General features: G+C 48.5%; 1 protein-coding gene across 6 annotated transcripts in view; it reads right to left on the bottom strand.

Annotated features, from left to right (window-relative positions):
- Positions 1 to 26,467, bottom strand: part of LOC119461871 (sex comb on midleg-like protein 2) — a 204,085-nt gene that overhangs the window by 117,132 nt on the left and 60,486 nt on the right. For all 6 annotated transcript variants that reach the window (XM_037723242.2, XM_049672767.1, XM_049672769.1 and 3 more), the window contains one exon: positions 7,135 to 7,336. In XM_037723242.2, the coding sequence (XP_037579170.1) occupies positions 7,135 to 7,336 (202 nt within the window). The remainder of the gene's footprint in view (positions 1 to 7,134; positions 7,337 to 26,467) is intronic.

Here is a 26,467-nt window from a genome sequence, read left to right on the forward strand (position 1 = left end):
CCCGTTGGTTTCTTGCGTTCGTGGTAGTGCCGGCGGCCGCTACCACGATTCCAGGTGCACTGCTGGTGACTAACTGCCTCCAGCGCTGCTTTCTCGCATGGTAATATTACAGGGCATATTATAATTATAGCGATAGGACGTAAAAAAATCAGAATGAAAAAATTAAAAAAAACGCTGTACTGTGGCGACTACTTTTCGGGAGATTTGAGGTCGCATCTGTACAATCGGGAGATGTGGGCAAAATTCGGGAAAGTTGGCAGGTATGGCATTGTGTCCCCACAGCAATTCATGTGCCATATTTACCCGAATCTAACGTGCACCTTTCTTCCCCAGAAAATTGGTCCGAAGATTGTCTGCGGTTTACAACTGAATACAAAACCAAAAACAGCCTTCACAGTGTTGGCAACAGCCTACCGACAGAGCGGTCAAACACATCACGAGATCGGCAGCAAGTTATGTTCTTTCGGAAGGATGCTGTGGGTTCATTCTGCGCTCTACTACAATCGCTTTCGCAGATACAGTACAACCTCGTTAATTCGGATCTCAAGGGAGTAAAAAAAATGCCAAAGTTCTCCAAATGTCGAATTGTCGAAGGTATCACAAAACCAATAAACAAATGCTTACTACGTTAACATGCTTTTATTTCCTAAACGAATGAGCAAATCTTGTTTCTATTTTACACAAAGAAGTACGGAAGCTTCAATTCTTGTCATCTCCTGACTGTCTCTCTCTCGCAGCACGGCCGCGGCACGCACCTTCATCTGAGACACACTTTTCAGTATCGTGCACACATCCCCATTATTTTTTCGCTAGTAAGCTAGTTGCCAACAGATCATCTGTCCATCGCTATGTAGCCAGTGCTCTTCATTCTCGACAGCTTTGCACTGAGTCAAAACTAAACAACTGTTTGCCACAACCGCTGCAGACGGAACCGCTGCCGGTAGCGACGCGATCATGGAGGGCAACTACGCAGTTATGAAGGCAGGTGACCAATGCACGTACATAGTAAAAATGAAATTACTGTCTGCGGCAACCACTGCGGACAAAACCACAGTCGCTATCGACGCGATCATGGATGGCGATTACGCACTTTTAAAGCACGCGACCGACACGCACGTCGCGCAAAAACGAAACTACTGCCTGCGGCAACCGTTGCAGACGAAACAGCGGTCGCTATCGAGGCGAAGATGGATGGCGACTATGCAGTTATGAAGCACGCCATGGAGAAAGGAAAAAGATAGGACAGAGCATCGCGCAACGCAATTGAAGCCAAGTGTGGTGGCCCAACCCTTGGTGAAAACTTCAGAGCACGGAGGACACGTCAAAGCACCGCAATACGTTTTAGTACTCCCGGTTGCTTTTTTTTTTTTCGATACACATTCGAAACTCTCCAAATGAACAAAAACATGGCTACCACTGCGGTACTTTCATTTAACTCTTTCCATACCGCGCCCATTTAGCCCTCTGTCGATGGTTTGAAATGCCGCTTTTGAGTCCTTCCGCACTGCTCACGGACATACTGCGCTATCGAACGTGAAAGAGGAGAACTATATTTTAGTTTTCTAAGCAGTTCATTTTTTTCCCCCACGAGGCGGTGATGTTTAAACGTGCTCCAAGGTTTCGTGATCGTCAACAGAGAACGAAAAATGGCCACCCGCTATCGATGGTTTGAAACGCCGCTTTCGAGACCTTCCATGCCGCTCACGGATACACTGAGCCATCGGACGTGAAAGGGGAGAAACTATCTTTTTGTTTTCTAAGCAGTTAGCTTTTTTCGGCCAAGTGGTGATTTTTAAACGCGCCCCGACGTTTCACGATTGTGAAAGCAGAATGCAAAAATGTTCCGCTCCGGAAACGGGTGCGGCTAATCTTATCTATACATCGAATAGCAGCGAGTCAGAGCACGTTGACATTTAGTAGGACTTTGAGCCTGAAAGCGACGACGACGCCAACCAGTCCGGAACATCGGCGGCCGCAGCCCGGAGCACCCAACTGTAGTGTTTGCCATTAAATTTTTGTAACGAAATACCTGTTCAATGAAAAATGTTTTTTTTTTCGGAGATAGTGCCTAATAGACGGCAATACATTTTGTACATCTCATAATTTTCGTAACATTTTTTCCTAGTAGATACCAAGCGTGTCTTTACAAACTTTGTTCAATTTTATCGCACAATCTTGATTTTAACAATTTATCTTTTTTATGATATGCATCTCGTTAATAAAACTTATGCGTGAAAAGTGCATTCATTTTGCTTTCTGTTTATGTATTATTTATTTATTTTCAATACTGCTGCTCTCCTTCGAGAGCGTGGCAGTTGGGCAGTGATATAATTCTTCTGTACAGTGCAAGACAAACAAAATGCAGGTTATACAAAAAACGATATATGCAGTGTAAGTTATACAAACTATACACGATATTAAGGTCAAACAGAATTGTTATAATGAAGAAAGCAAAGAAAAATATTGAGTGCAGTAGTTCCTTCAGAAAAAAAACATCTGCCGTAACATACAAAAAACACCTATTTTCCCCATGGTAGGGAAAGAGATAATGCTGCACTCAAGTTTGGATTGTGGCCTCGAATCGCGGTGTTGTGCTATGCGTGTCCGTTCAGCGAGCCGCATCAGAGAGAGAGCCTTTCAAGTGAGTCGGAAGTTGACGGCAAATGTTGCTGCCCCTCAGAAAGGTGCGCGGCGTTGCTTCACTACCGCACTCACTGCTCTTGCGGTAACTGTGCACTGCGGTTTGTGTTGCAGTAAATTGCATAGTAATGTCTGTTGTCATTTCAGAAGCTAAGCACGTAAATCCGTCGCTTATAAAGGCACGCTAAACACTGTTTTGTAAACTGGTAAGTTCTCTTGTGAGGGATAAAGCAAAGTTTAAGGTCCGTTTGATTCACCTGCACCACTGTGAACCACTTGACAGCGGTTCACGAGAAGTTGAGAAATTGTGCAGCTTGATATTTCTTCAGTGCAGCCACAATGCAACACCCGAAACAAATGTCAAGGAGCAGGCGTTTTGTTTTTTCCGACTAATGTGCATGGAGTGCATAAGTTTTAGAAGTCCTAAACTGCTGTTATGATCGGCTTCTGAGGCGTAAATACACCCGCACTTGCATAGACACAGACGCACGTAAGCAGGATTTTACCGGACCTTGTGCATGTGTACTGTACGTGTCGTCTGCTGCGCTGCTGTTTCGCACCTGTATGTCTAAACCAAGTCGGCACTGACAGTAGAGAAGGTGCAGCAAAATAGTGAACCAGCCCTGCACCCTTCCTGAACCTTTTGAAACAAACGGCCTGGTTTAGAGGATGCCACCGCTGCACCGCTCAAACAAAACCTCGATAATTCGAACTCGGTTAATTCCAAATTTTGGGTAATTTGAGCGGTCCCGTTATTCTCAATGCAAATTCTACCAAATAATTTGAATGGCCCGCGCGGCTCTATTCGGATAATTCGAAGTTTCCGGATAGTAGCAACGTGCGGCGGTTAGGTTAGGGCGACTGTACGGAGCGCCAACCGATTTTCCGAGCTCGTGGGGACTGAAAAATAGTCCGGAAAACTCATTCGGCCGAAAAAAAAAAGTTATTAGTGAGCTTAGAAAAAAATCTCTAACAATGCCCTGCCTCATACTACGCTTGGAGGGGATCGACTTGCTTGGAGTTGCGCAGCAATGACGTCGTCTCCGTGTACAGTCGACACGAATGTCACCGCGTTGGCGATCTCCGCCAACGGAGTTCGCCATGGAGATCCAAGAAACGAGCTTCGCACCGCTTAGCTCTCGCGAAGGTACAGGAGGTAGCGCCGATCACTGAGACATGGGTCTCCGAGACACCTGCTCAGTGTACACGCCACATTCAAAATAGCAACCGAAACTTGAGAGAAAAAAGAAAAGACTCACTGAATTAACAAGGCTGGTGTCAGCGCGCACGAACGAGCGCAGCCGCCACAGTGAGCGAAGGTTCGTGCGGTCTATCGCTTCAACGGAAACTGAGCGACGAGAGCACAGCGCATACAAAAGGTCAGAGCCGTCTGGAGATCACTTTCAAGATACGGTGCGCGCGAGAAACCGCTCCGGCGCTAAGTACGCAGTTGTTAGAAGAGTAAAAGTCCCCCCCTCCCTCCCATACCCCCACGGCCTTTCGCACGAGGGAGGAAGTCGCGTTTACGCTCCGTCGTGCGTTCGCTCTCCATGAAAGCGCGCGTCCCCCGCGCGCTGTCACCCGCACATACGGCGGGCGCGCGGCGATGATTTTATTGCCCTTGGACTTTGTATGGATCCTCAGGGCGGCGACGCCGACGGCGAAAATCCGCTTGAAGTGTCCATATAATTGCTGTCGCAATAAAGAAACATCCCACTATAAATGGTTACAACGATAGTGCTGAGCGCATATACTAAGAAAAATGAAAAAGTGCAGTACTCTGGAGCGTTTTGTCAGCCAAGGAAGAGCGGGCATGGCCTCCGAGACTGGAGGATTGCGCGAGCTCTATTGATAGCGCGCGTTCCAATCTTGGAGGCTATACAGCGAGCCACTGGAATCCAAGCCAGTGCAAAATCCAACATGGCGGCCTCCAAGATTAGGTAACGCGGCTCGGAAAGAGCGATTTAGTCCGCAAAATCGAACTTTGGGGTCTCAATTCGTCCGAAAAATTGGGTTCGAAAATGCATGAACTCAATGGGAACCCTGATGGTGCATTTTTGAAGTCCGGAATATCCAGCAAGTCCAAATTTTTGGAGTCAAGCACCACCACGCCCGCTTTTGCGGCAGTTATCGATTCCGTGAACATCGTCCGCAACTTAGTTGAGTGCAGTGCGGGTGATATTTGTATGCTACGTTTTTTGAGCCAGCTGGAGAGCATGGCACTAGGGGCGGCGAACCAGCGCGCCAAGTAATCCCGCAACGGTGATTACTTTCAGTAATTTTTCTCAGACATGGAAAATAAAGGTGATTTCTTTATGAGGCAAGTTCTTGCTTTTCTTTTTTTTATTATTCATTTCGGTTAATTCGAAAATCCGCTTAATTCGAAGAATTTCCGCGGTCCGGCGACCTTCGAATTATCGAGGTTTTACTGTACGAGGGTGCAGCACCTCGTGAACTGGTTCAGGTGGTGAGGCGAATCGAACGTACCTTTAGTTTATAAGTTGGAGTGTACCTCGCTCTTTCGTTCGCCGATACATGTTATAAGTTTTGCCTGCTCTGGTTGCTTAGTGGCTATGGTGTGAGGCTGCTAAGCATGACTTTAGCAGAAACCGTACTTATACACCCACAAACATTGTGCATGCACTGTACACATTGCACGAGTATGCCACCGATTGGGAGAGAGAGAAAAAAAAAACATTATTCAGCACAGCCCACAGTTCGGTCTCCAGGCAACCAAAAGCTCAGCTAAAAAGTGTAAGACCTGATTTCGCCGCTCCCCTGCACCATTTTATTGCACCTTAAAGGCCCAGGCGCCGTGATTAAAAATCTAAAAAAAAAAAAAAATCTGACAGCACATATGCAAGTAAATAGGTAGCAAATGAAAGTCACCTTCACACTTTAAGATGTATGCTTTGATTATGCACAATGTCTTGCATAATAGGAGAGACGGTTAGCACTCACACTTGAAGAAAACGGACGAAAGAATCGGAGCACGAACATGGAAATATTGGTGCGACAGGTGCAAAAGAAGGTGCTTTATTTTGTGCACACATCTTTCTTCATTTTGATATGTGGTGAATGCGAATTGCAAGCGACAATGCAAATCAATAATGCTCGCATAAGAGGGCAAAATGCACACGAGCAAGGCCTCGGTTAAAAATGTGACGACTACATATCGCGTATTATCGCTCACAACGGTCTGTTTACTATGGCCTAAGTATACCTGTAGCGTAAATGCACTGATGTTCAATTGTGAACTTCTGACAACTCACATAACGTGCGGACAATATGCCTTGCAGGAAATGACCTAAGCGGAACAAGCATTCAGAGAAAAATGTGACCAGAGCAGCCGAGCAGCTGCCAGCCGAGTGCGCATCGATTAAGAAATACTGGGCACCAAATGTCTCGGCCAATCCCGATTCTCTGCGATCTGGATGCAAGAAGTCACATGTTGGGCCAGCACTAAGCAAAGGGAATGGCTTCAGCGAGCGTAGGCTTGCCAAGGCTGCCTACGTGACGTAATGCTCTCTCCTAACTTTTTCCTTCCTTCATGAAGCACGCGACCGACGCGCGCACCGAGTCAAAACGAAACTACTGCTTGCGGCAACTGCTGCGGACGAAACCGCGGTCGCTATTGACGCGATCATTGACGGCGACTACACAGTTATGAAGGAACGCGACCGACAGGCATACATAGTATAAACGAAATTACTGCCTGCGGCAACCGCTGCGCACGAAACCGCCGTTGTAATCGACACATCATCGACAGAGACTACGATTTTAAAATAGGGTGTGCGTAAAATTCGAGGGTGCGCTAGGCCTCTGGTAAATACAGTACATGTACTAGAGAGAAGTGGTGGAGTCTGTACACAATGTGTAGAAGACACAGCTGCCTAGGCACACCACACAAGTTTACTCAAGGCCACTTACAGTGCACTGCATGCAATTTGTATGCATTTGGGTCTGCACTCAGCCTCAAGGGTGGTTTAAAAACTGGCAGCTTTTCTGCAGAAGACCTTCCCTCTAAAAAGAGCTCCTTTATCCCAATTATCAAAATGAAAATATGTGTCTTGATGGAATTTTATGTCCCAAAGGTTTTCAACAGGCACCCATGGTGTGGTACACATTACAACGCAATCATTAGCCAGAAATAGAGAGTTCAGGCTATCATATCCCGTAAGCAGAGGTTGGTGATGACATCTTGTGACGCTTTGTCTAATCACAATGCCTCATAGATACATTTTTTCGTTCCATCAGTGCTCTTGTTGAAAAAGACATTTAAAAAGGCAACGCATTCAAAATTATGCCGCTGCCGAAAACGTACAACAGCAGTGAAGTAGAATACACTTGGACTATGTCTAGTTGAGATCTGTGCCACCAGGTCCCATCCACAACCGAGCCTGTTTAGGCCTCTGGTAATGCACAAACAGAAGTTTGCAGACTCTCTAACTGCACCCTTGTACTCCGCGCAAGAGGCCTCCATGCAGCACTTACCTGAGCTTTCATACTGGTATTGAATCTGGCTTCCCCCATGAGGCTTGAGCTTGCTGGACCGGTCTGCAGTGGCCATGGCTGTGGGGTCTCTCAAGCGGTACTTGTCTAGGCACTCGGTGCTGCAAAACTCGCGTAGCTGCCCATGGTCCTCTAGGTGCACCGATGCGCCCCGGATTACTATCTCACACAGGGCACAGGCCACCTGGTGGGAAAAGAGGGCATTATGATTGCACCAAACTCTGCACAATGGCCTAGGGATATCAGACAGACCGGGCACTAGGATGCTTGTTGTCCCATATTTTGTACTATTTGTAGCAGTACCAACTTATGCAGCGATAGTATGGGATAGTTGATAAATAGACGCGGGGAATAGCGCACAGGGAACAAAAAGTGCCACTTCCGTGTGCCACATTCACAACTCAAATGAACTGCAGGGGGCGCTGCGAAAATTGGCCGCGTCTGGCTACACTGCGCTACATGGCAGCTATACGGAGGTCCCCGCGTCGCCGCAACCGCTGTGTTTGATGTACAGTACACTGTAGTTTGATGATTTTCGTGCAGTGTGATGCCGGTTTGCGCCGTTTTGTGGAAGAAAAGCGAGTAGCTTACACCGAGCAAATCATTTTAGCCGATCTGAGAGAGGCACAGTTGGTAATGAGGCTGAAGTGGTCGCACGACGTGTGCAAACATCTGGCGTGACAGCGGACCCGCACGAGATTCTGATGAAAATCACCGATGTATTCGTTAATCCATTGGTCGTGGAACCGAAGTACTCGTGCACTGTTGGATGGTCAGAAAAGTACAACCACATTTCTGCTGCTTTGATTCACTGTTAAGGTGCGGATAGATAGTCCGGTGTTTCGAGCGTGCGAGACAGCAACCGGCGAAGTTGGATATGTCACGCTGGCCTCGCCAGGTTTGCCGAAATCTTACAACCTGCTCAGTTTGGCACGTTTAACATGGCCCGCAGAAGCGCACCAACTTGCTCGATCAGCTGTTGCCACTGTACATGCGGATAAATGCGCAGCCGGCACGCACTTTCTCAATGTTGTTGCTTCACACATTTTCGTTCGGCGAAGGCGCAAACTCTGCGCGCTCTTTTCAGTCCAGCGAGCAAACAAACCTAAAATCAAGCTTCACACTTTATCGCGAGCATGCACTATGAATCTGTGGCGAACCTTTTCCGCTACTTTTGCGTTCCTGTTATCTATTTTACATTCTAGATTCGCACAACGTGACTGGTGCTTCGCTAAGCTGTAGTTATTCCAGTAGTTGGTGCATTGTTTCCCTCGTAGAGAACAAAACGATTAATAAGAAACCGAAAGATCTGCTTACTACAGTAAAAACATTTGCACACCATGTACATGTATGGCTTGTGCTACGTGGCCTGACCATGCAATGATTACTCCCCGCTGTCTACGAACATGTCGCTTATGGCTGCTGTATAAACTAATGAAATAAAACAAATGTTTCTGCGCAAATTAATGTCAACTAAGCTATTGCATTATGAATCTAATTAACTTTCCATGTTATTCTATAATTTACATATTCTTCACTTTAAGTGGCCAAAACTGTGTTCGCCTCTGAACTGCGAATTTCCTTCAGACACTGATAAGAGATACAATTGCTTTGTTAATTACGCATTTTCAAATGAGCGCCTACTAATTTGCACTAGTTACACGGGCAGCGTGTCCAGGTCGCAAGGAAGGCGTACTGCTATGTCACCCCATAGTTATTTTGCACGCTGGCGCGTACATGTGGTGCTTACATAGAACGATTTACCGACGTTACCCGGGAGTACCTGAAACTCCGATGTACTGATTTTCGCTGATGTACCATACTCCGTAGTTCCACGTTGTGCGCCGCCTGTATCCGATATAACAGCTTTAATGAAGGAAAGCTTGAGTACCGCGGCGACGTTTGCATCATAAACTGCATTGCCATGCCGGCTATCACATGAAACTGCATGTTGCAGCATGCATACGCTGAACGTTATCACGATGGCAGTAACAACCTCAACGCAAACTTTCTGAAGTTCGCTGTAGCGCTTTACTGCAAACATAGTACAAGCAACAGGATCGCGTTCTCTTCACACAAACAACAAACCGACCCTCGTCAGAAAAAAAAAGAAAGTTAGCTTTCTCGAGCAAGATGTTGGGAACACAGCTATTGCCGTTGTTGCAGCTTTGCTGTGATAAGATTCGCAATCCACGTGGCTCTTCGGCACCGCACAACTGCAAAACGCAGTATAATTCCAAGTTTCGTAGGTGGTAGCGCGCACCCGATCGCAGTGCAAAGGCTACGGACGGAGCGTCTGCTCCGACACTCTGACCTCCGTACGAGGTTTCCGGCGCTCACCGCTAGGTGTCGCATGAATTGCTGGAGTCGCGAATAGTACAGACGTAAATCATCCCTCAGTCTGTGGGCGTCCTGGATTGCTCGACCAAAAGCAGTGCTTGTTACGTTTCTTGAAACATAATAGATAAATTATTTGCAATCATTTATCCCACTTTTCATCAGCTTAGGTTCAAGAGAAAGAAGCTGTTTATTGGAAGACAGCTATTTTAGCCTGTGTGCATATAAAAGCAGCACACAGCGCAATCCGTAAATTACTGCTCCCAACAAAATACCTGTCCTAAAATCAAATTAATTGTTCACACTTTGCTTAAACTGCAAATAAAGATTACCCCAAATGATGTCGCTCTCTTTGAGGGCACACCCTTCAGGGCTAATTTTAACCCTTTCACAAAAGCTCACATTACCAAAAGTACATACAATAAGTTTGCAGTACACAAAAGTATTTTGTGATGACCTACACAATACAAGTTACATGTGTACTGAAGAAGAGCGAGCAGTAAGCACTGCTTCAAAAAACAGACGACGGTGATGAAGAGTTGGCCGAAGCCTTCTGCCTGTGTTGCCTGAGCTGTGTAACCTCTCGCCACGGTGCTCTACTCTCTAATTAATTAAACCAGAGCACCTCGCTACATTTGGCATTTAAGCATTTAATTCTGGGTGTAAAAAAAAATTACGAAGGGCGTTCGTCACACTTGTTTGTTGTGCGCGATGAGGAAAAGGACGCAGGAAAAGGACGCAGGAAAAGGAGTCGTACTTGTGATACAAAACGAAAACTACATTTATAACAAAAGCCAAAGTACACCCGGACAGAACACTAAGGTACATGACACACATAACATGCTAAAGAACTAAGGTTGCTATGAGTCCGAGAAGCACAGTTTGAAACAGCTCACAGTACGTGGACAAGAGACAAGAGGTTGCCGGAGTGAGGGGCGATGACGTGACGACATCGGACACGCCTCGATGTCAGCCTACACCCGAGCCGCAGTGCACGTTGCAGGAACGGTCAGCCTGCCCAGCGGACAGCTTGCGCTCGAGCCGCAGTGCTCGGTGCATATGCAGCCTAATATTAGCCAGGCCACGAATGGTGCTTCGCCGAAAAGCTGACGAAGCAGACGCCTTGCCCGCGATCCGCAATGCTCACAGCCAGTGGTAGCACATCAGGCCACGCCACGCTCCGAGCTGCAGTACTCGTGCTGGCGAACGCCTTGGCCAAGGGCAAGGGTCGGGCGGCAGCTCCATGGACGGCCCTGTTCCTTGGAGCCTTGATTGTCGGCGTCCGACACGCCGGTCTGCTGTCTTCCGTCTCCCGCTGACTAGGCGCGTGTCTCGCCACGAAGCATTTCGCCATGTGCTCCCATACGTGGCGCAATCGTGGCACGACGCATCTTCGGCGCCGTGCTTGTGCAGAGGACTGACGGACTAGAAAGGGTTGTAAGTTACGCTAGCCGGTCGCTATCGAAGGCAGAAGCAAACTATTCCACAACAGAAAAGGAGTGCCTCGCCATCATCTGGGCTACATCAAAGTTTCGCCCCTACCTCTATGGCAGGCCCTTTAAAGTTGTGAGCGACCACCACGCCTTGTGTTGGCTAGCTAACTTGAAGGATCCTTCAGGTCGCCTCGCACGCTGGAGCCTGAGACTTCAAGCATTCGACATCACCGTCGTTTACAAGTCCGGGCGAAAGCACTCTGACGCCGATTGTTTGTCTCGCGCCCCCGTCGAACTGCCGCCACAAGACGACCAGGATGACGACACTTTCTTGGGACCCATCAGTGCCGACGAATTCGCCAAACAACGAGCCGACCCGGAACTAAGGAGCCTTGTAGACTACCTGGAAGGCAAGACCGTCATTGTGCCGAAGGTGTTCAGGCGAGGATTGGCGTCGTTTTTCTTGCAAAACGACATTCTCCTAAAGAAGAACTTCTCGCCTCTCCGAGCCAACTACCTCCTCGTGGTACCCTCAGCATTGCGTCCAGAGGTTCTGCAAGCTCTCCATGACGACCCAACGGCTGGACATCTCGGTTTTTCACGCACTCTCGCGAGGATACAAGAAAAATACTACTGGCCTCGCCTCTCTGCCGACGTCGCCCATTACGTAAGGACATGCCGAGACTGTCAGCGACGCAAAACACCGCCGACAAGGCCAGCCGGACTTCTACAGCCAATCGAGCCACCTCGCCGACCGTTCCAGCAGATCGGGATGGACTTACTGGGGCCTTTTCCGACGTCGACGTCCGGGAATAAATGGATCGTCGTCGCTACGGACTACCTCACCCGCTACGCCGAAACAAAAGCCTTGCCCAAAGGCAGTGCCGCCGAGGTAGCCCGATTTTTCGTTGAGAACATCCTCCTGCGTCACGGTGCCCCAGAAGTCCTCATCACCGACAGAGGCACGGCCTTTACGGCAGAACTAACTCAAGCCATCCTGCAGTACAGCCAGACAAGCCATCGCCGCACCACCGCCTACCACCCGCAGACGAATGGCCTCACCGAGCGCCTAAATAAGACCATCGCCGACATGCTGGCAATGTACGGCGACGTCGAACACAAGGCGTGGGATGCCATCCTTCCGTACGTGACCTTCACATACAACACGGCCATGCAAGAAACGACGCACATGGCGCCGTTCAACCTGGTCTACGGAAGGAACCCGGCAACGACGCTTGACGCCATGCTACCAGACGTCGCTGACGAAGAAAATCTCGACGTTGCCACTTATTTGCAGCGTGCCGAAGAAGGTCGACAGCTCGCCCGCCTGCGCATCAAGAACCAGCAGAGGACCGACAGCCGACACTACAATCTTCGACGACGCTACGTCGAGTACCAGCCCGGCGACCATGTTTGGGTCTGGACTCCGATTCGCCGACGAGGACTTAGCGAGAAACTGTTGCGTCGCTATTTCGGACCATATAAAATAATCCGACGTATTGGCGCACTGGACTATGAGGTCGTGCCAGACGGCATTTCGCAATCACAGCGGCGCCGGGCACGACCTGAAGTCATCCATGTGGTGCGTCTTAAACCTTTCTGCACCCGCTGACGACCTTAGGTACTTCGTTACTTTGTTATTGTTTTTTTGTTTGTTTGTTGTTTATTACGCATGGTTTTGTTTTCACTTTCGTGTTTGTAGCATCGGGACGATGCTTTTTAAGGGGAGGGTATTGACACGTATACATGTTTATCTTTCACCGGTGGCCGCTTTCCACCGGCTAACAAATGTTAAACGTTATCGCTCGGCGCAGGACGGGCCTGTATCGGAAGTTACTAGAACGTTATCGATGCTTCTTTCCGTTGCCTGTTTTCACCGACGCTTATGTTATCTGATTGTATGACCGACGCAAATTGTCTAGAACTTTCTGGAAGACACGCGGGCATCAGGGATTAATCTGGAACCTTCGATGACTCAGGTATAAAAGCCGACGCGCTTCGCCGCTGATCAGATTTTCGACGATCGCCGACTGTGTTCGCCGTTATCGTTGTGCTTTGAGTGTACCTTGCTTTTGTGGGCACAGGTTCGCCCAATAAACAACCAGTTTCGTCGTACACAGTTTTACGACTGTTTTCTTCAGCGTCACTACTACGTGACAATACCACTGGGCCATCGCTGATTTGGCGGGATCACTCAAATGCGTGGTCCACTCTCGAAAGAACACATGCACACTTTGTCATCGTCGGCGTCGTTTTCTTTCATTCATCACACTGGGGTATTTCTATGAAATTACAAAAAAGGCCATAAACGATAAAGCATGAAATAAAGAGAAAAAAGGATGCAGCAGTATAAGTTCTACATCACTCTTCCCTCATCATAAATGCCACAGTTGTGACAACCAGAGAGAAGGGTGACACTATAAAAACCACACAAAGATGGAAAAAGTTACACCTGGCAGTGATTTTTCAGCCTCAAACGTCAAGTGCAACATCAAACACATTGGAACGCAAATGTGCACCTGCTACACATCATGTGTCACACTTCCTGCTCTCATGTGAAATGTGCCTAACCTATGAAACAGAGTATCAAGTCAAATTTTCAAAGACAGGCAGACAGAGTCAAAAGCACCGGAAGGCTCAGTGCACAACTACTCAGGCAACAAAATGCAACGCTTCCGATGTAGAAAAAAAAAAGAAAAAAGAAAAGTGTTCTCAAGAACAGCACTCGATAAACATTTGTCTTGAAGGAATACGAGCAAGCCTGGCGGCCCACTCTCTCTAGCTCGCATTGCATCCAGGTCATCGCACTTTACCCCAAGGTCAGAGGACGCAAAATATGTGCTTATCACTGACAGCCCTGCCAATCAATGCCTCGAAATGTAGAAAAATTCTCATCTCTGTGGGGTGCACAGCCTCCCTTTCAATACACAAGTGTAGAACTCCAACGGTATATGGGATGCAGACTACACAGCTTACCCCCCTTCAATTTTAATCAACAGCTGTGAAAAAAAAATCATAAAAAGGATGATGTATGTGCACAGAAGCTGCACAGGCCTTCAGACATGAAGCACAAAAATAAATGAAGCATGAAAGCACAATGGGACAGCAAAGGAGAAATAATGGCCAGCTGTGAAATGCTGGTGCTTTGAGAGCCGACACTTCTTTTGCTTTCGTGCAGCAGTCAGCACTACATTACCAAAAAAGGAGCGCGACAAAAGCAGCTTGTATTTCAGCAAGGAAATGTGCACAGAGAGAGGTGAATCTCTTATGACGGGAGCGTTTTTGTGCATGTCAAAAGAAATACATGTTAAACCTACATGCACTTGTTTGTATAGTGGAAGCAGTAAAAATATCACACAATAGTCTGCTACCCGGATGCAAACTTTGTGGAGTCGTTAGAAAAATATGGAAACACTCCTCAAAAGGAAAACGGCGCTTCACAACCCATGGTATGCCTTTGACTTTGGTACCTCAGCACCCAGTTATGGACATCAGACTAGGGAGAAACACGACATGATGATGATGGCACATTACCTACTACACCAAAAAGAACCATATGAAAACAATAGAGTAAGGTGAACAAAAAAGACCAAATAATGTAGTTTGCTTCATAGGTAGCAAAAAGCCCAATGCACAGTCCAAGGAAATTCCTAGTGTGGTGGCCTGGGCTTGGCGGGGCCATTGAAACCATCGTGAAAAGTTGCAAAATCTGCCAGGCAATGCAGAGTAGTGCTCCCTACGCCCCTTTGGAACCCTGGCCATTTTCCGCTCACTGCTGGCAAAGAGTACAAGTAGATTTTTTCGAGTGCGAAGGCGCTTCATTCTAGCTGTGTGTTGACTCCTATTCGAAGTGGATTGATGTCTTTCACATGAAATCAACAACGACCTTGAACAACATTGAACAGCTTCGTACCCTCTTTGCTACGTACGGGTTGCCGGAACAAGTAGGGTCAGAAAATGGCCCCTAGTTTGCGGCACGAGAGTTCAACTATTTTCTCGAATCATGGGGAGTGCGTCACACATACAGCCCATCTTATCACCCGCAGTCTAATGGAGCAGCTGAGAGGTGTGTACAAACAATAAAAAAAACCTCGCGCAAGCAACTACTTCATGATAGCGCTTCCGGCAGCCACAGGATGCTACGAGAACGCCTAGATCATTTTTTTGCTTGCCTATCCAACAACTTCATCCACAGTAACGAACCGGTCACCAGCCAAACTATTTCTAAAGAGGGTGCTGCGTACAAAGCTGTCGCTGCTAAAGCCATAATTTCAAGAAGACATGCTAAAGGGGCAACAAAAGTCCAAGGCTCAGCGCGAGTGAGGTCTCTCTGGATTTCGCGTCTACGTTAAAATTGTCTACGAAAATAGTGTGGACTGAAGGCCGAAAAGTGAAGGTCATTAGCCCTGTGATGTACTTGGTGGACTAGATAGGCAAAGGGCATTTTGTCCACGTTGATCATCCCGGTCTTGCCACTTATTCCCAGCACACAGATACGTCTACCCCATGCCAGTCATCCCACCCAGCCACTCCAGAACACCTGCCGTACGCGGGCCCCCAGACGCTCCAGACAGTCCTGGCTGGTGTGCCCGAGTGGGACCAGTCCATGGAGGGAGACTGTCAGCCAATGGGTGAACGAGAGCATCTTCAAATAAATCCTGAGGATGAGGGCACCGTTCAGCCCACGACCCCAACACTAGCACAGCCCCCATACCAGGCACACGTCCAGCCCACGTCACCCGAGGCCCCTGCCGTACTACATAGAAGTTCACGACAGCGGCACCAACCTGTTCGTTACGAGTCGGAGGACTTTCGCAAAGGAACTTGACTTGTGGGGGAAGGAATGTGATAGCGCCGACAGGCGTCGTTTTCAGAAGCGGATAAGCAACCACCAGCGCGTATAAGAAGCACGCGCTGTTCCAAATAAAGCATTCTTTGTTCCTGAGCTCGCTGGTCCACTTGCTCATCAAGCTGCGCGCCTGCGCGCATCACCCTCTGCACAGTACACAACAATATGCTTGTCAATCCAACTACGAGACCTGCGTGCTTCCATGGGTTGTTGTATGGCTGGCTGCGCGGCATGCGAGTTATGCAAGAGTCTACTCAGCAGAGGTCTACCTTGCTACATGCAGTATATGGGATACAGCAAGTGATAACCACCACCCTTTAAAACTCACTCAATCAGGGTTTTATTGGCTTATTTGATGATGATGAAAAATTATGAAAATTTAGAAGAAAATTCAAGACAATTGAGCCTCTAGTTGACATCGCTGAAACATGTCGCTCCAGTGAGGCTCTCACAATAAATGATCCGGTTTATATGCTCTATTCTCACCCTGAACTTGCCCAAAAGAGGACAATGTCTCTCATCGACTTGAACTAATGGTTGAATCGCCCTCTTCAAGCATGCGGAGAATTAGTGCAACCCCACCTAAAATGGCCAGTGGTTCCCTACTGTAGCCCCCTTGGCGTTTCATTTATTCGTGAAAGCATTGACCAGCTCAGCATCATCGTCTACTGCCAGCGATGCCTCGTGTCAGCCAACTCCATCCTGTGCCTGCAAATTTCCTTGTTTCACCCACTTGGCCAACTCTCCTAGGTTAACTGTTCCCTCAGGAGGAGGGCCAAAAACTTGGCACAACTTGACTATCGATTCTGCGAAGCACAAAATGATAACAGAGTTCATTTTTCACCAAAGCAATAGAAGGAGCGCTCATGTAGTTGTCAGTCTCATTTGATATACAAAACACTTCAGGTATTAATCTGCATTCTTTCTGCTTTGTATTTCCCAAGAATGCATGTGTTGTCAAATAAGGGCGTGCAATGGCACCTTCTGCTGTGGTTAGCAAGATGGCCTGATCCCACTGAAGCCTGTACTGTACACGGCGCTCCCCCACCCTGTCAATATAACACATACATACACACACACACACATAGATGTCTGTGAATACAACGTACTCATACCTACCAGAACGTGGCTACCTCCGATGTGTCCAATGCCAGAGTCATGGATGATTTATCTGGCTTCTGCGAAAACAAAATGACCACTCCCGAAGTGGCATCGTGTTTATCACCATAAGAGATTACATGTTCCACTGTCCAAAGTCCAAATGACCTGAAATTTCTATGGTTATTTTTTCACGCAACCCCTACAACAATCTCGCTTAGGTTTACTAGCCCCTGCTGCATAGTCCTTGATCAGCTAATAAGTCTACTGTTTGCTATTTGGAGATTTCTGAGAATGCAATCCACCAACTGGAAACGACAATAAGTGTCTTGATGTCTGTTTTAACTTCAATTTAATCCAGATGGCACAGGACCCAATGTGCATTACGCATATGCATGATAACTCTGCCACAAGCTTTCTTAGATGCGAAGCATCTTATGCTCGGGGCTATGTCACTCCCTCCCTCCTTCCGCTGTGTGGCGTCCACACCCCTACTGAGCATGCGCATCCTCCTTCCCCTCCTCTCCTTGTCTCCTCTCCTCTCCTCTCGGCATTCCTCCTCTGCTCTCCGACGCTCCTCTCCTCTCCGGATTGCGCAACGAATGGCAACACCTGCGGCTCCGCGCGCAATAATTCGAAGCAGCTTAGGTTAGAGACGCGACGGTAGGCGCCCCAGAGGCACCGGCAACAGTCACCAACGCCGCGCGTGTTCGGTGAGAACGCGGGCAAAACGCCGACGGCGTCGACAACAGTTCCGCACGTTGCTGGTGCTGCTGCATGTCCAAGTTTATAAAGCTGATAAAACTACATTGAGTCGACCCCATGGCTGCTTCGCATACTACTCAGGGTTCCCCTACGGGAAGATGGTGTGCTTTTTTTTCTTCTTTTTTTGCAGGGACATTGCCTGTGCTCCAATTCGTGCTAGTTTTTCTACACCAGACCTTGCTCTTCTGCTCCCGAGGGTCACCCTAGGCTCACATTGCCTACGCTCCAATTTGTGCTATTTTTTCTACACCAGACCTTGCTCTTTTGCTCCTTAGGATCACCCTAGGCTCACATTGCCTGTGCTCCAATTGGTGCTCTTTTTAATACATCAGACCTTGCTCTTCTGCTCCTTAGGGTCACCCTAGGCTCACATTTCCTGTGCTCCAATTTGTGCTAGTTTTTCTACACCAGACCTTGCTCTTCTGCTCCCGAGGGTCACCCTAGGCTCACATTGCCTGTGCTCCAATTCGTGCTAGTTTTTCTACACCAGACCTTGCTCTTCTGCTCCCGAGGGTCACCCTAGGCTCACATTGCCTACGCTCCAATTTGTGCTATTTTTTCTACACCAGACCTTGCTCTTTTGCTCCTTAGGATCACCCAAGGCTCACACTGCCTGTGCTCCAATTTGTGCAATTTTTTCTGCACCAAACCTTGCTCTTCTGCTCCTTATTGTCACCCTACGCTCACATTGCCTGTGCTCCAATTGGAGCTCTTTTTAATACACCAGACCTTGCTCTTCTGCTCCTTAGGGCAACCCTACGCTCACATTGCCTGTGCTCCAATTCGTGCTAGTTTTTCTACACCAGACCTTGCTCTTCTGCTCCCGAGGGTCACCCTAGGCTCACATTGCCTACGCTCCAATTTGTGCTATTTTTTCTACACCAGACCTTGCTCTTTTGCTCCTTAGGATCACCCTAGGCTCACATTGCCTGTGCTCCAATTGGTGCTCTTTTTAATACATCAGACCTTGCTCTTCTGCTCCTTAGGGTCACCCTAGGCTCACATTTCCTGTGCTCCAATTTGTGCTAGTTTTTCTACACCAGACCTTGCTCTTCTGCTCCCGAGGGTCACCCTAGGCTCACATTGCCTGTGCTCCAATTCGTGCTAGTTTTTCTACACCAGACCTTGCTCTTCTGCTCCCGAGGGTCACCCTAGGCTCACATTGCCTACGCTCCAATTTGTGCTATTTTTTCTACACCAGACCTTGCTCTTTTGCTCCTTAGGATCACCCAAGGCTCACATTGCCTGTGCTCCAATTTGTGCAATTTTTTCTGCACCAAACCTTGCTCTTCTGCTCCTTATTGTCACCCTACGCTCACATTGCCTGTGCTCCAATTGGAGCTCTTTTTAATACACCAGACCTTGCTCTTCTGCTCCATAGGGCAACCCTACGCTCACATTGCCTGTGCTCCAATTCGTGCTAGTTTTTCTACACCAGACCTTGCTCTTCTGCTCCCGAGGGTCACCCTAGGCTCACATTGCCTACGCTCCAATTTGTGCTATTTTTTCTACACCAGACCTTGCTCTTTTGCTCCTTAGGATCACCCAAGGCTCACATTGCCTGTGCTCCAATTTGTGCAATTTTTTCTGCACCAAACCTTGCTCTTCTGCTCCCGAGGGTCACCCTAGGCTCACATTGCCTACGCTCCAATTTGTGCTATTTTTTCTACACCAGACCTTGCTCTTTTGCTCCTTAGGATCACCCAAGGCTCACATTGCCTGTGCTCCAATTTGTGCAATTTTTTCTGCACCAAACCTTGCTCTTCTGCTCCCGAGGGTCACCCTAGGCTCACATTGCCTACGCTCCAATTTGTGCTATTTTTTCTACACCAGACCTTGCTCTTTTGCTCCTTAGGATCACCCAAGGCTCACATTGCCTGTGCTCCAATTTGTGCAATTTTTTCTGCACCAAACCTTGCTCTTCTGCTTCCGAGGGTCACCCTAGGCTCACATTGCCTACGCTCCAATTTGTGCTATTTTTTCTACACCAGACCTTGCTCTTTTGCTCCTTAGGATCACCCAAGGCTCACATTGCCTGTGCTCCAATTTGTGCCATTTTTTCTGCACCAAACCTTGCTCTTCTGCTCCTTATTGTCACCCTAGGCTCACATTGCCTGTGCTCCAATTGGAGCTCTTTTTAATACACCAGACCTTTCTCTTCTGCTCCTTAGGGCAACCCTACGCTCACATTGCCTGTGCTCCAATTCGTGCTAGTTTTTCTACACCAGACCTTGCTCTTCTGCTCCCGAGGGTCACCCTAGGCTCACATTGCCTACGCTCCAATTTGTGCTATTTTTTCTACACCAGACCTTGCTCTTTTGCTCCTTAGGATCACCCAAGGCTCACATTGCCTGTGCTCCAATTTGTGCCATTTTTTCTGCACCAAACCTTGCTCTTCTGCTCCTTATTGTCACCCTAGGCTCACATTGCCTGTGCTCCAATTGGAGCTCTTTTTAATACACCAGACCTTGCTCTTCTGCTCCTTAGGGCAACCCTACGCTCACATTGCCTGTGCTCCAATTCGTGCTAGTTTTTCTACACCAGACCTTGCTCTTTTGCTCCTTAGGATCACCCAAGGCTCACATTGCCTGTGCTCCAATTGGAGCTCTTTTTAATACACCAGACCTTGCTCTTCTGCTCCTTAGGGCAACCCTACGCTCACATTGCCTGTGCTCCAATTCGTGCTAGTTTTTCTACACCAGACCTTGCTCTTTTGCTCCTTAGGATCACCCAAGGCTCACATTGCCTGTGCTCCAATTTGTGCAATTTTTTCTGCACCAAACCTTGCTCTTCTGCTCCCGAGGGTCACCCTAGGCTCACATTGCCTACGCTCCAATTTGTGCTATTTTTTCTACACCAGACCTTGCTCTTTTGCTCCTTAGGATCACCCAAGGCTCACATTGCCTGTGCTCCAATTTGTGCAATTTTTTCTGCACCAAACCTTGCTCTTCTGCTCCCGAGGGTCACCCTAGGCTCACATTGCCTACGCTCCAATTTGTGCTATTTTTTCTACACCAGACCTTGCTCTTTTGCTCCTTAGGATCACCCAAGGCTCACATTGCCTGTGCTCCAATTTGTGCAATTTTTTCTGCACCAAACCTTGCTCTTCTGCTCCCGAGGGTCACCCTAGGCTCACATTGCCTACGCTCCAATTTGTGCTATTTTTTCTACACCAGACCTTGCTCTTCTGCTCCTTAGGGCAACCCTATGCTCACATTGCCTGTGCTCCAATTTGTGCAATTTTTTCTGCACCAAACCTTGCTCTTCTGCTCCTTATTGTCACCCTAGGCTCACATTGCCTGTGCTCCAATTGGAGCTCTTTTTAATACACCAGACCTTGCTCTTCTGCTCCTTAGGGCAACCCTACGCTCACATTGCCTGTGCTCCAATTCGTGCTAGTTTTTCTACACCAGACCTTGCTCTTCTGCTCCCGAGGGTCACCCTAGGCTCACATTGCCTACGCTCCAATTTGTGCTATTTTTTCTACACCAGACCTTGCTCTTTTGCTCCTTAGGATCACCCAAGGCTCACATTGCCTGTGCTCCAATTTGTGCAATTTTTTCTGCACCAAACCTTGCTCTTCTGCTCCTTATTGTCACCCTAGGCTCACATTGCCTGTGCTCCAATTGGAGCTCTTTTTAATACACCAGACCTTGCTCTTCTGCTCCTTAGGGCAACCCTACGCTCATATTGCCTGTGCTCCAATTTGTGCTATTTTTTCTACACCAGACCTTGCTCTTTACGGTCACCATAGGCTCACATTGCCTACGCTCCAAGTTGTGCTATTTTTTCTACAGCAGACCTTGCTCTTCTCCTCCTTATGGTCACCCTAGGCTCACATTGCCTGTGCTCCAATTTCTGCTATTTTTTCTATGTCAGACCTTGCTCTTCTGCTTATTAGGGTTACCCAAGGCTCACCCAATAATCAGAGCTCGTATGAACAGGTGGTTCTGGTGCAAAGGTATAAGAAATTCTTTCTAGCCTCTGCATTTTGAGTATGACAGTCCAAGTTTGGTTGGCATGCCGCAGCAATTTTCCCTAAACGTGTAACGCTTGCATTAAGTTTTATTAGGCATTGCAGAGTACTTTTCGGTGCTGATGAAATGCAACAACGGACAGCAAGTGCACCAGGCTTTGGAGCTGCACATTGGCAACACCGCAGCTTCTGGGCACTGACTACTACTATTAATATTGTACAGCATCGCGCATATTTAGCTACATCGCGCGATATATAATTCTTTTTATATAATGTGGTCGTACGTCGTCCTGAAGGGAACATCGCATTAGACGACTCTTGCAAAGGAGAGTGCTTAGTGCACTTGCGTGTAATTCTGCCGGTCTCGCTGATTATCGCCACTTAAAGGTACTAAAATGATGCGTGATGGACGCCCGCGCGATATAGCTAGGAATGCGGGAGAGGCTGTATATAGTATATACCCAAGCAAGGCCGCACATTTTCTAGCCATCTGTGGACCCCATAACTGGCACCAAAACAGTGAATGCTATTGTTTTCATAGTGAATCCTACCGATTCCTCTTTTAAAGCGAAAGCTTTGTTAACCTAGTCTAGCCGAGTTTCGTCGTCGCCAGCAAATTGACCTTCATTTGATGATGATGCTGATCAATGTATTTTATTGGTGCAAGGGCCAGATATGGCCAAACAGCGCCAAATAAAAGATAATAAATGAATTGACAGTGGTAGCGCGTGGCAACTGTAAGGGTTCTGGATCAAAATGTGAATGGTATATGTAACTTGGCTGTAGAGAGGCCTAAAATTTTGTCGTTGTAAAGTGCGTAAAATGTAAAGGAATTAAAATAGTGAGAATGACTAATACCGTATGATGTGACCATAAAAGTTCTGTTACCCGAGGGTGATTTACTAAATGCGTGAGTGACAGTAGGACTCGCACCTCACCAGTGTGCCCTTCAAAGCAAGGGTTGGGAGGCACGTGCTTTACAAATGTGCTATCGCAGCAGCAGCCACTAGTGAGGGGATATGCTACGATACCTTGGACTGATAACATGCAATGTGCTTACATCTCATAAAAACGCTAAAACTACTAACTTATTGTCAAAAAGTGGTTCCATGCCGATAAACATTGCGGGGTGGAGGGGAATGTGTCATCTGTAGGCCAGGGCAAAGTACTTCTTTCTTTGAACTTCTATTCACCTACACTCTAACAAGACAAACAGGAGGATCGTTACCGGCCAATAGGTAGGAGTGAGTGCCAAAGGTGTGGCCTATCCTAAGACGGCAGAATATAACTTCGACTTGCCGTATTTTCGTTATTGGTGGCCAGTTTCCCACGTTTGGCTTAATGACTTGAAGTTTATTTAGTGTTTCTGTGTCCCATGTTCGTTGCCAATGGCCCCTCAGTTTCTTGAGAAGGAAGGGCTTTAAATCCATGACAGGGACAGCTATGGAAGAGTTACATTGTTTTGTATCTACTGTTGTCGCCATGCGATCAGCAAGTGTATTACCCTCGACGCCTCTGTGGCCAGGCAGCCAGCATATTATGACATGTTGATGAGATGCGCACAAAGCGCAGAGGATTGAATAAAGTTCAGTGAAAACAGGATTTCTGTTTCTTTGTAGAGAAATTAGGGCTTTGATGACGCTTAATGAATCTGTAAATATTATACCCTTTTGCAGTTTTATTTCCTTGATGTGATGTGCAGCCGACAAGAGTGCGTAGGCATCTGCCGTGAAGATACTTGTTTCCGGGTGCAGGACGCTCCGGTCGCCGAGCAGTGTGGACGTGTCCGCGTCGTGCTCCGACAATCTTGCCTATGCTTGGTGTTACAAGCCTGGATACGTGATCCAAAGTATGCACATCGGATTCCGCTAACTGTGCTGTATCTGTGAATATCGGTCTCGCCAGGTAGGACCGCTTTTTTGCCATTTTACGGGACTTCTTACTCCGACCTCGTGTGGGAACGCCGGCTTTCGCCGGCGGTCGCGGAGGGAGCGTCCGTGCGTGCCGAGCGCGCCGGGCGTTCGCCGAACGCGCCGGGCGTCTGCCGAACGTGCCGGGACTCTGCCGAGCTTCGCGCACGTCATGCCATACACCGCAGAAGGGGAAACGATTGCGCCGGCGGTCCTTCAGGGGGCCGAATGGAAGACAATCGTCAGCAAGAGGCATGAAGAATTCTACCAACGCGAGCGCCGGGAGGCCGCGGAGCGCCGTGCCCTCAACGCGCTCCTGCAACCGACCGACTCAGCGAGTTCGCCCGCTGACAAGGCACACAACAACGGCAAGTACGTCATCAGTCGGAAAAAGACAGCCGAGAGAAAGAAGAGGCCACCCATCCCACGCCTACCACGTGACGACCGCAAGATTGTTGTCAGACCGCGTAATTTAAATTTACGCACTATTCCCCCCGGCATACTGCTGGCGACGGTGTGCGCGCAACTGAATCTCCCGATGCCGGTGATCAGGAACGAAGACCAGCTACGGATTAACCCGTACAACAACACTTTTACCATCAGTACCCCGAGTGACGAACGCGCCCAACTCTACCTGAACCTCCCCGGTATCCGCATCAACGATGTGGATCACCCAGTCATGGCCTACCTCCCGGCTCCCGACAACGCCGTACGCGGAGTCATCTATGGAGCGTTGGGAGACGAGTCGGCGGAAGAGATTATTGAACTATGCACCATCGAGAACCCGAAACTCCAGATTCTATCTGCGAGGCGAATGGGACAATCCAGGGCCATGGTGATCACCTTTGCCAGCACAAAGCTCCCAAGAATCGTCAAATTCCAGTGTATGCCCTTCAACTGCTTTCCCTTCAGGGAGAGAGTGGAAACGTGCTATAACTGCAGAAGAACCGGTCATAGAGCCGACGTCTGCTATCAACCCCAAACGCAGCGGTGTCGCCGTTGCGGAGAAGAGCACCCACCACCACCGGAGGGAGAACTGCCGAGCTGTGAAGCACGCTGCATCATATGCGACGGCGTGCACGCCACAGGCAGCCGTAACTGTAAGCAACGTTTCATTACTAAACCCAAGAAGGACCTGCCTTCTTTACCCCCACCGACTACGACGAGCAACAGATACCTACTTCTATCGTCAGATGACGACGATGAAGATGAAAAAGACTACAGGGATCACTCGGAAAAGAAGGAGAAATCTAGGAGCCACCGCTCAAGAACCCGACGACGATCTGCCAGCCGAGGGCACAGCTCCAGCCGATCCAGGGACAGATCAGCCTCCTTCCCGCCCCTTGAAGAAATGAAGAAAGGCGGCAGTAACCAATCCGGCGGCAGAAGCGGCAACAGCAAGACAAGCAACAGCCACGACAACAAGTCTGAGAAGACCTCGAGGTCAAGAAGCAGCAGCACCAGCTCCAAGAAAGCGGACAAACAGGTGAGCTGGGCAGCTAGGGCCTCTCACGCTCACGCGAGGGAACGCGAGCTTCTGGAGTATAAGGCTATAAACAAAAAACTGCTCGACACTATCGCGCAAATGCAAAAAGCCAAGGTGGAAAAGGCCGAGAACCAAAATTCCCCGCCTAAATTCGCCTCTTTAAGCCGCCCCCCCCGCCACCCCAGTAGCGAAACTGCCCTGTGCCTCCACATCTCTCCCGTCTACCAGCGGGGTGACAACCAACATGGAAACGGATGCTAATCGAGGTACTCAAAAAAGACAGTCCTCAGAAAGCATTGATACCGCCGCTAAAAAACTAGCTGAAACCTCTAGCGAGGGCGAGCCGGTGCCCAGGTCTAAGTTCCAGGTAACGTCCAAGGCTCTAGAGCGCATCAATGCGCGCCTAGATAAACACGACCAAGAAATCCACGCGCTTAAAGCAGCTTTCAACCTTTTCACTGACCAAACCACTCAACGCTTCAATAGCATAGACCAGCGCTTTGAGTGCATAGACCAACGCTTTGACCACCTGGACCAACGCTTTGAGCGCATTGAGCAACAGCTGCAGCTAATCCTGCAAAGTTTAGCACCGCACAACCCTCGCCAACATGGCGCCGCAACCTCAGCGCCTTAGAATTTGGCAGTGGAATTGCAGGGGCTACAAAAACAAACGTAGTGACCTGCTATTCCGAGTCCAACACGCCGCCAACAAGTCAGATGTAATCGCACTTCAAGAAGCTACCTTACCCGCCCGTCTCGCAGGCTACACCTCTTTTATACCCGCGAATGCGGATCCACAAGGAGGTAGTCGTCTGGTCGCGGTAACTCTAGTCCAGAGAAACATCGCGGCCATACAACACGAATTTGATCACACGTCGGTCACGCACACGATGATAGAAATTCCGCCACGGAAGGGTGATGGAAATGTCTTCATTCTTAATATATATACTCCACCCAGCGATCGCACTTGCGCCATATCAGGCTTAGTCCGTAAAGCGGTCAAGCTCGCCGACAAAGCGCCGTTACTCATAGTCGGAGACTTCAACGCGCCACATCCTGCCTGGGGGTACAGAAAGGCCCAATATAAAGGTACAGTCCTTTGGCAAACCATACAGGATCTAGGTCTAACTACACTCAATGACATAGGCACCCCTACCAGATTAGGAAACAGCATAACTGCAGATACAACCCCAGATCTCACACTCACCAAGAACGTACTTACGGCCACGTGGGTAAACACTGGGCTCACAATGGGAAGCGACCACTACCTGCTCGAAACGATAGTGGAAACAGCACCATTCAAACCACCGCCACCTAAAGCCAGAATCACCAATTGGGATAATTTCCGCAAAGCCAGGGATAGTAAGGCTCCGATTGACATCGAGGACCTAAGTGATTGGACCCGCGAGCTTAAACAGGACGTACAAAGCCACACCGCAGTTACGGAAGCGGTGAATGAGC

Source organism: Dermacentor silvarum, chromosome 8, assembly GCF_013339745.2.
Source record: "Dermacentor silvarum isolate Dsil-2018 chromosome 8, BIME_Dsil_1.4, whole genome shotgun sequence".
Lineage (NCBI taxonomy): Eukaryota > Metazoa > Arthropoda > Arachnida > Ixodida > Ixodidae > Dermacentor > Dermacentor silvarum.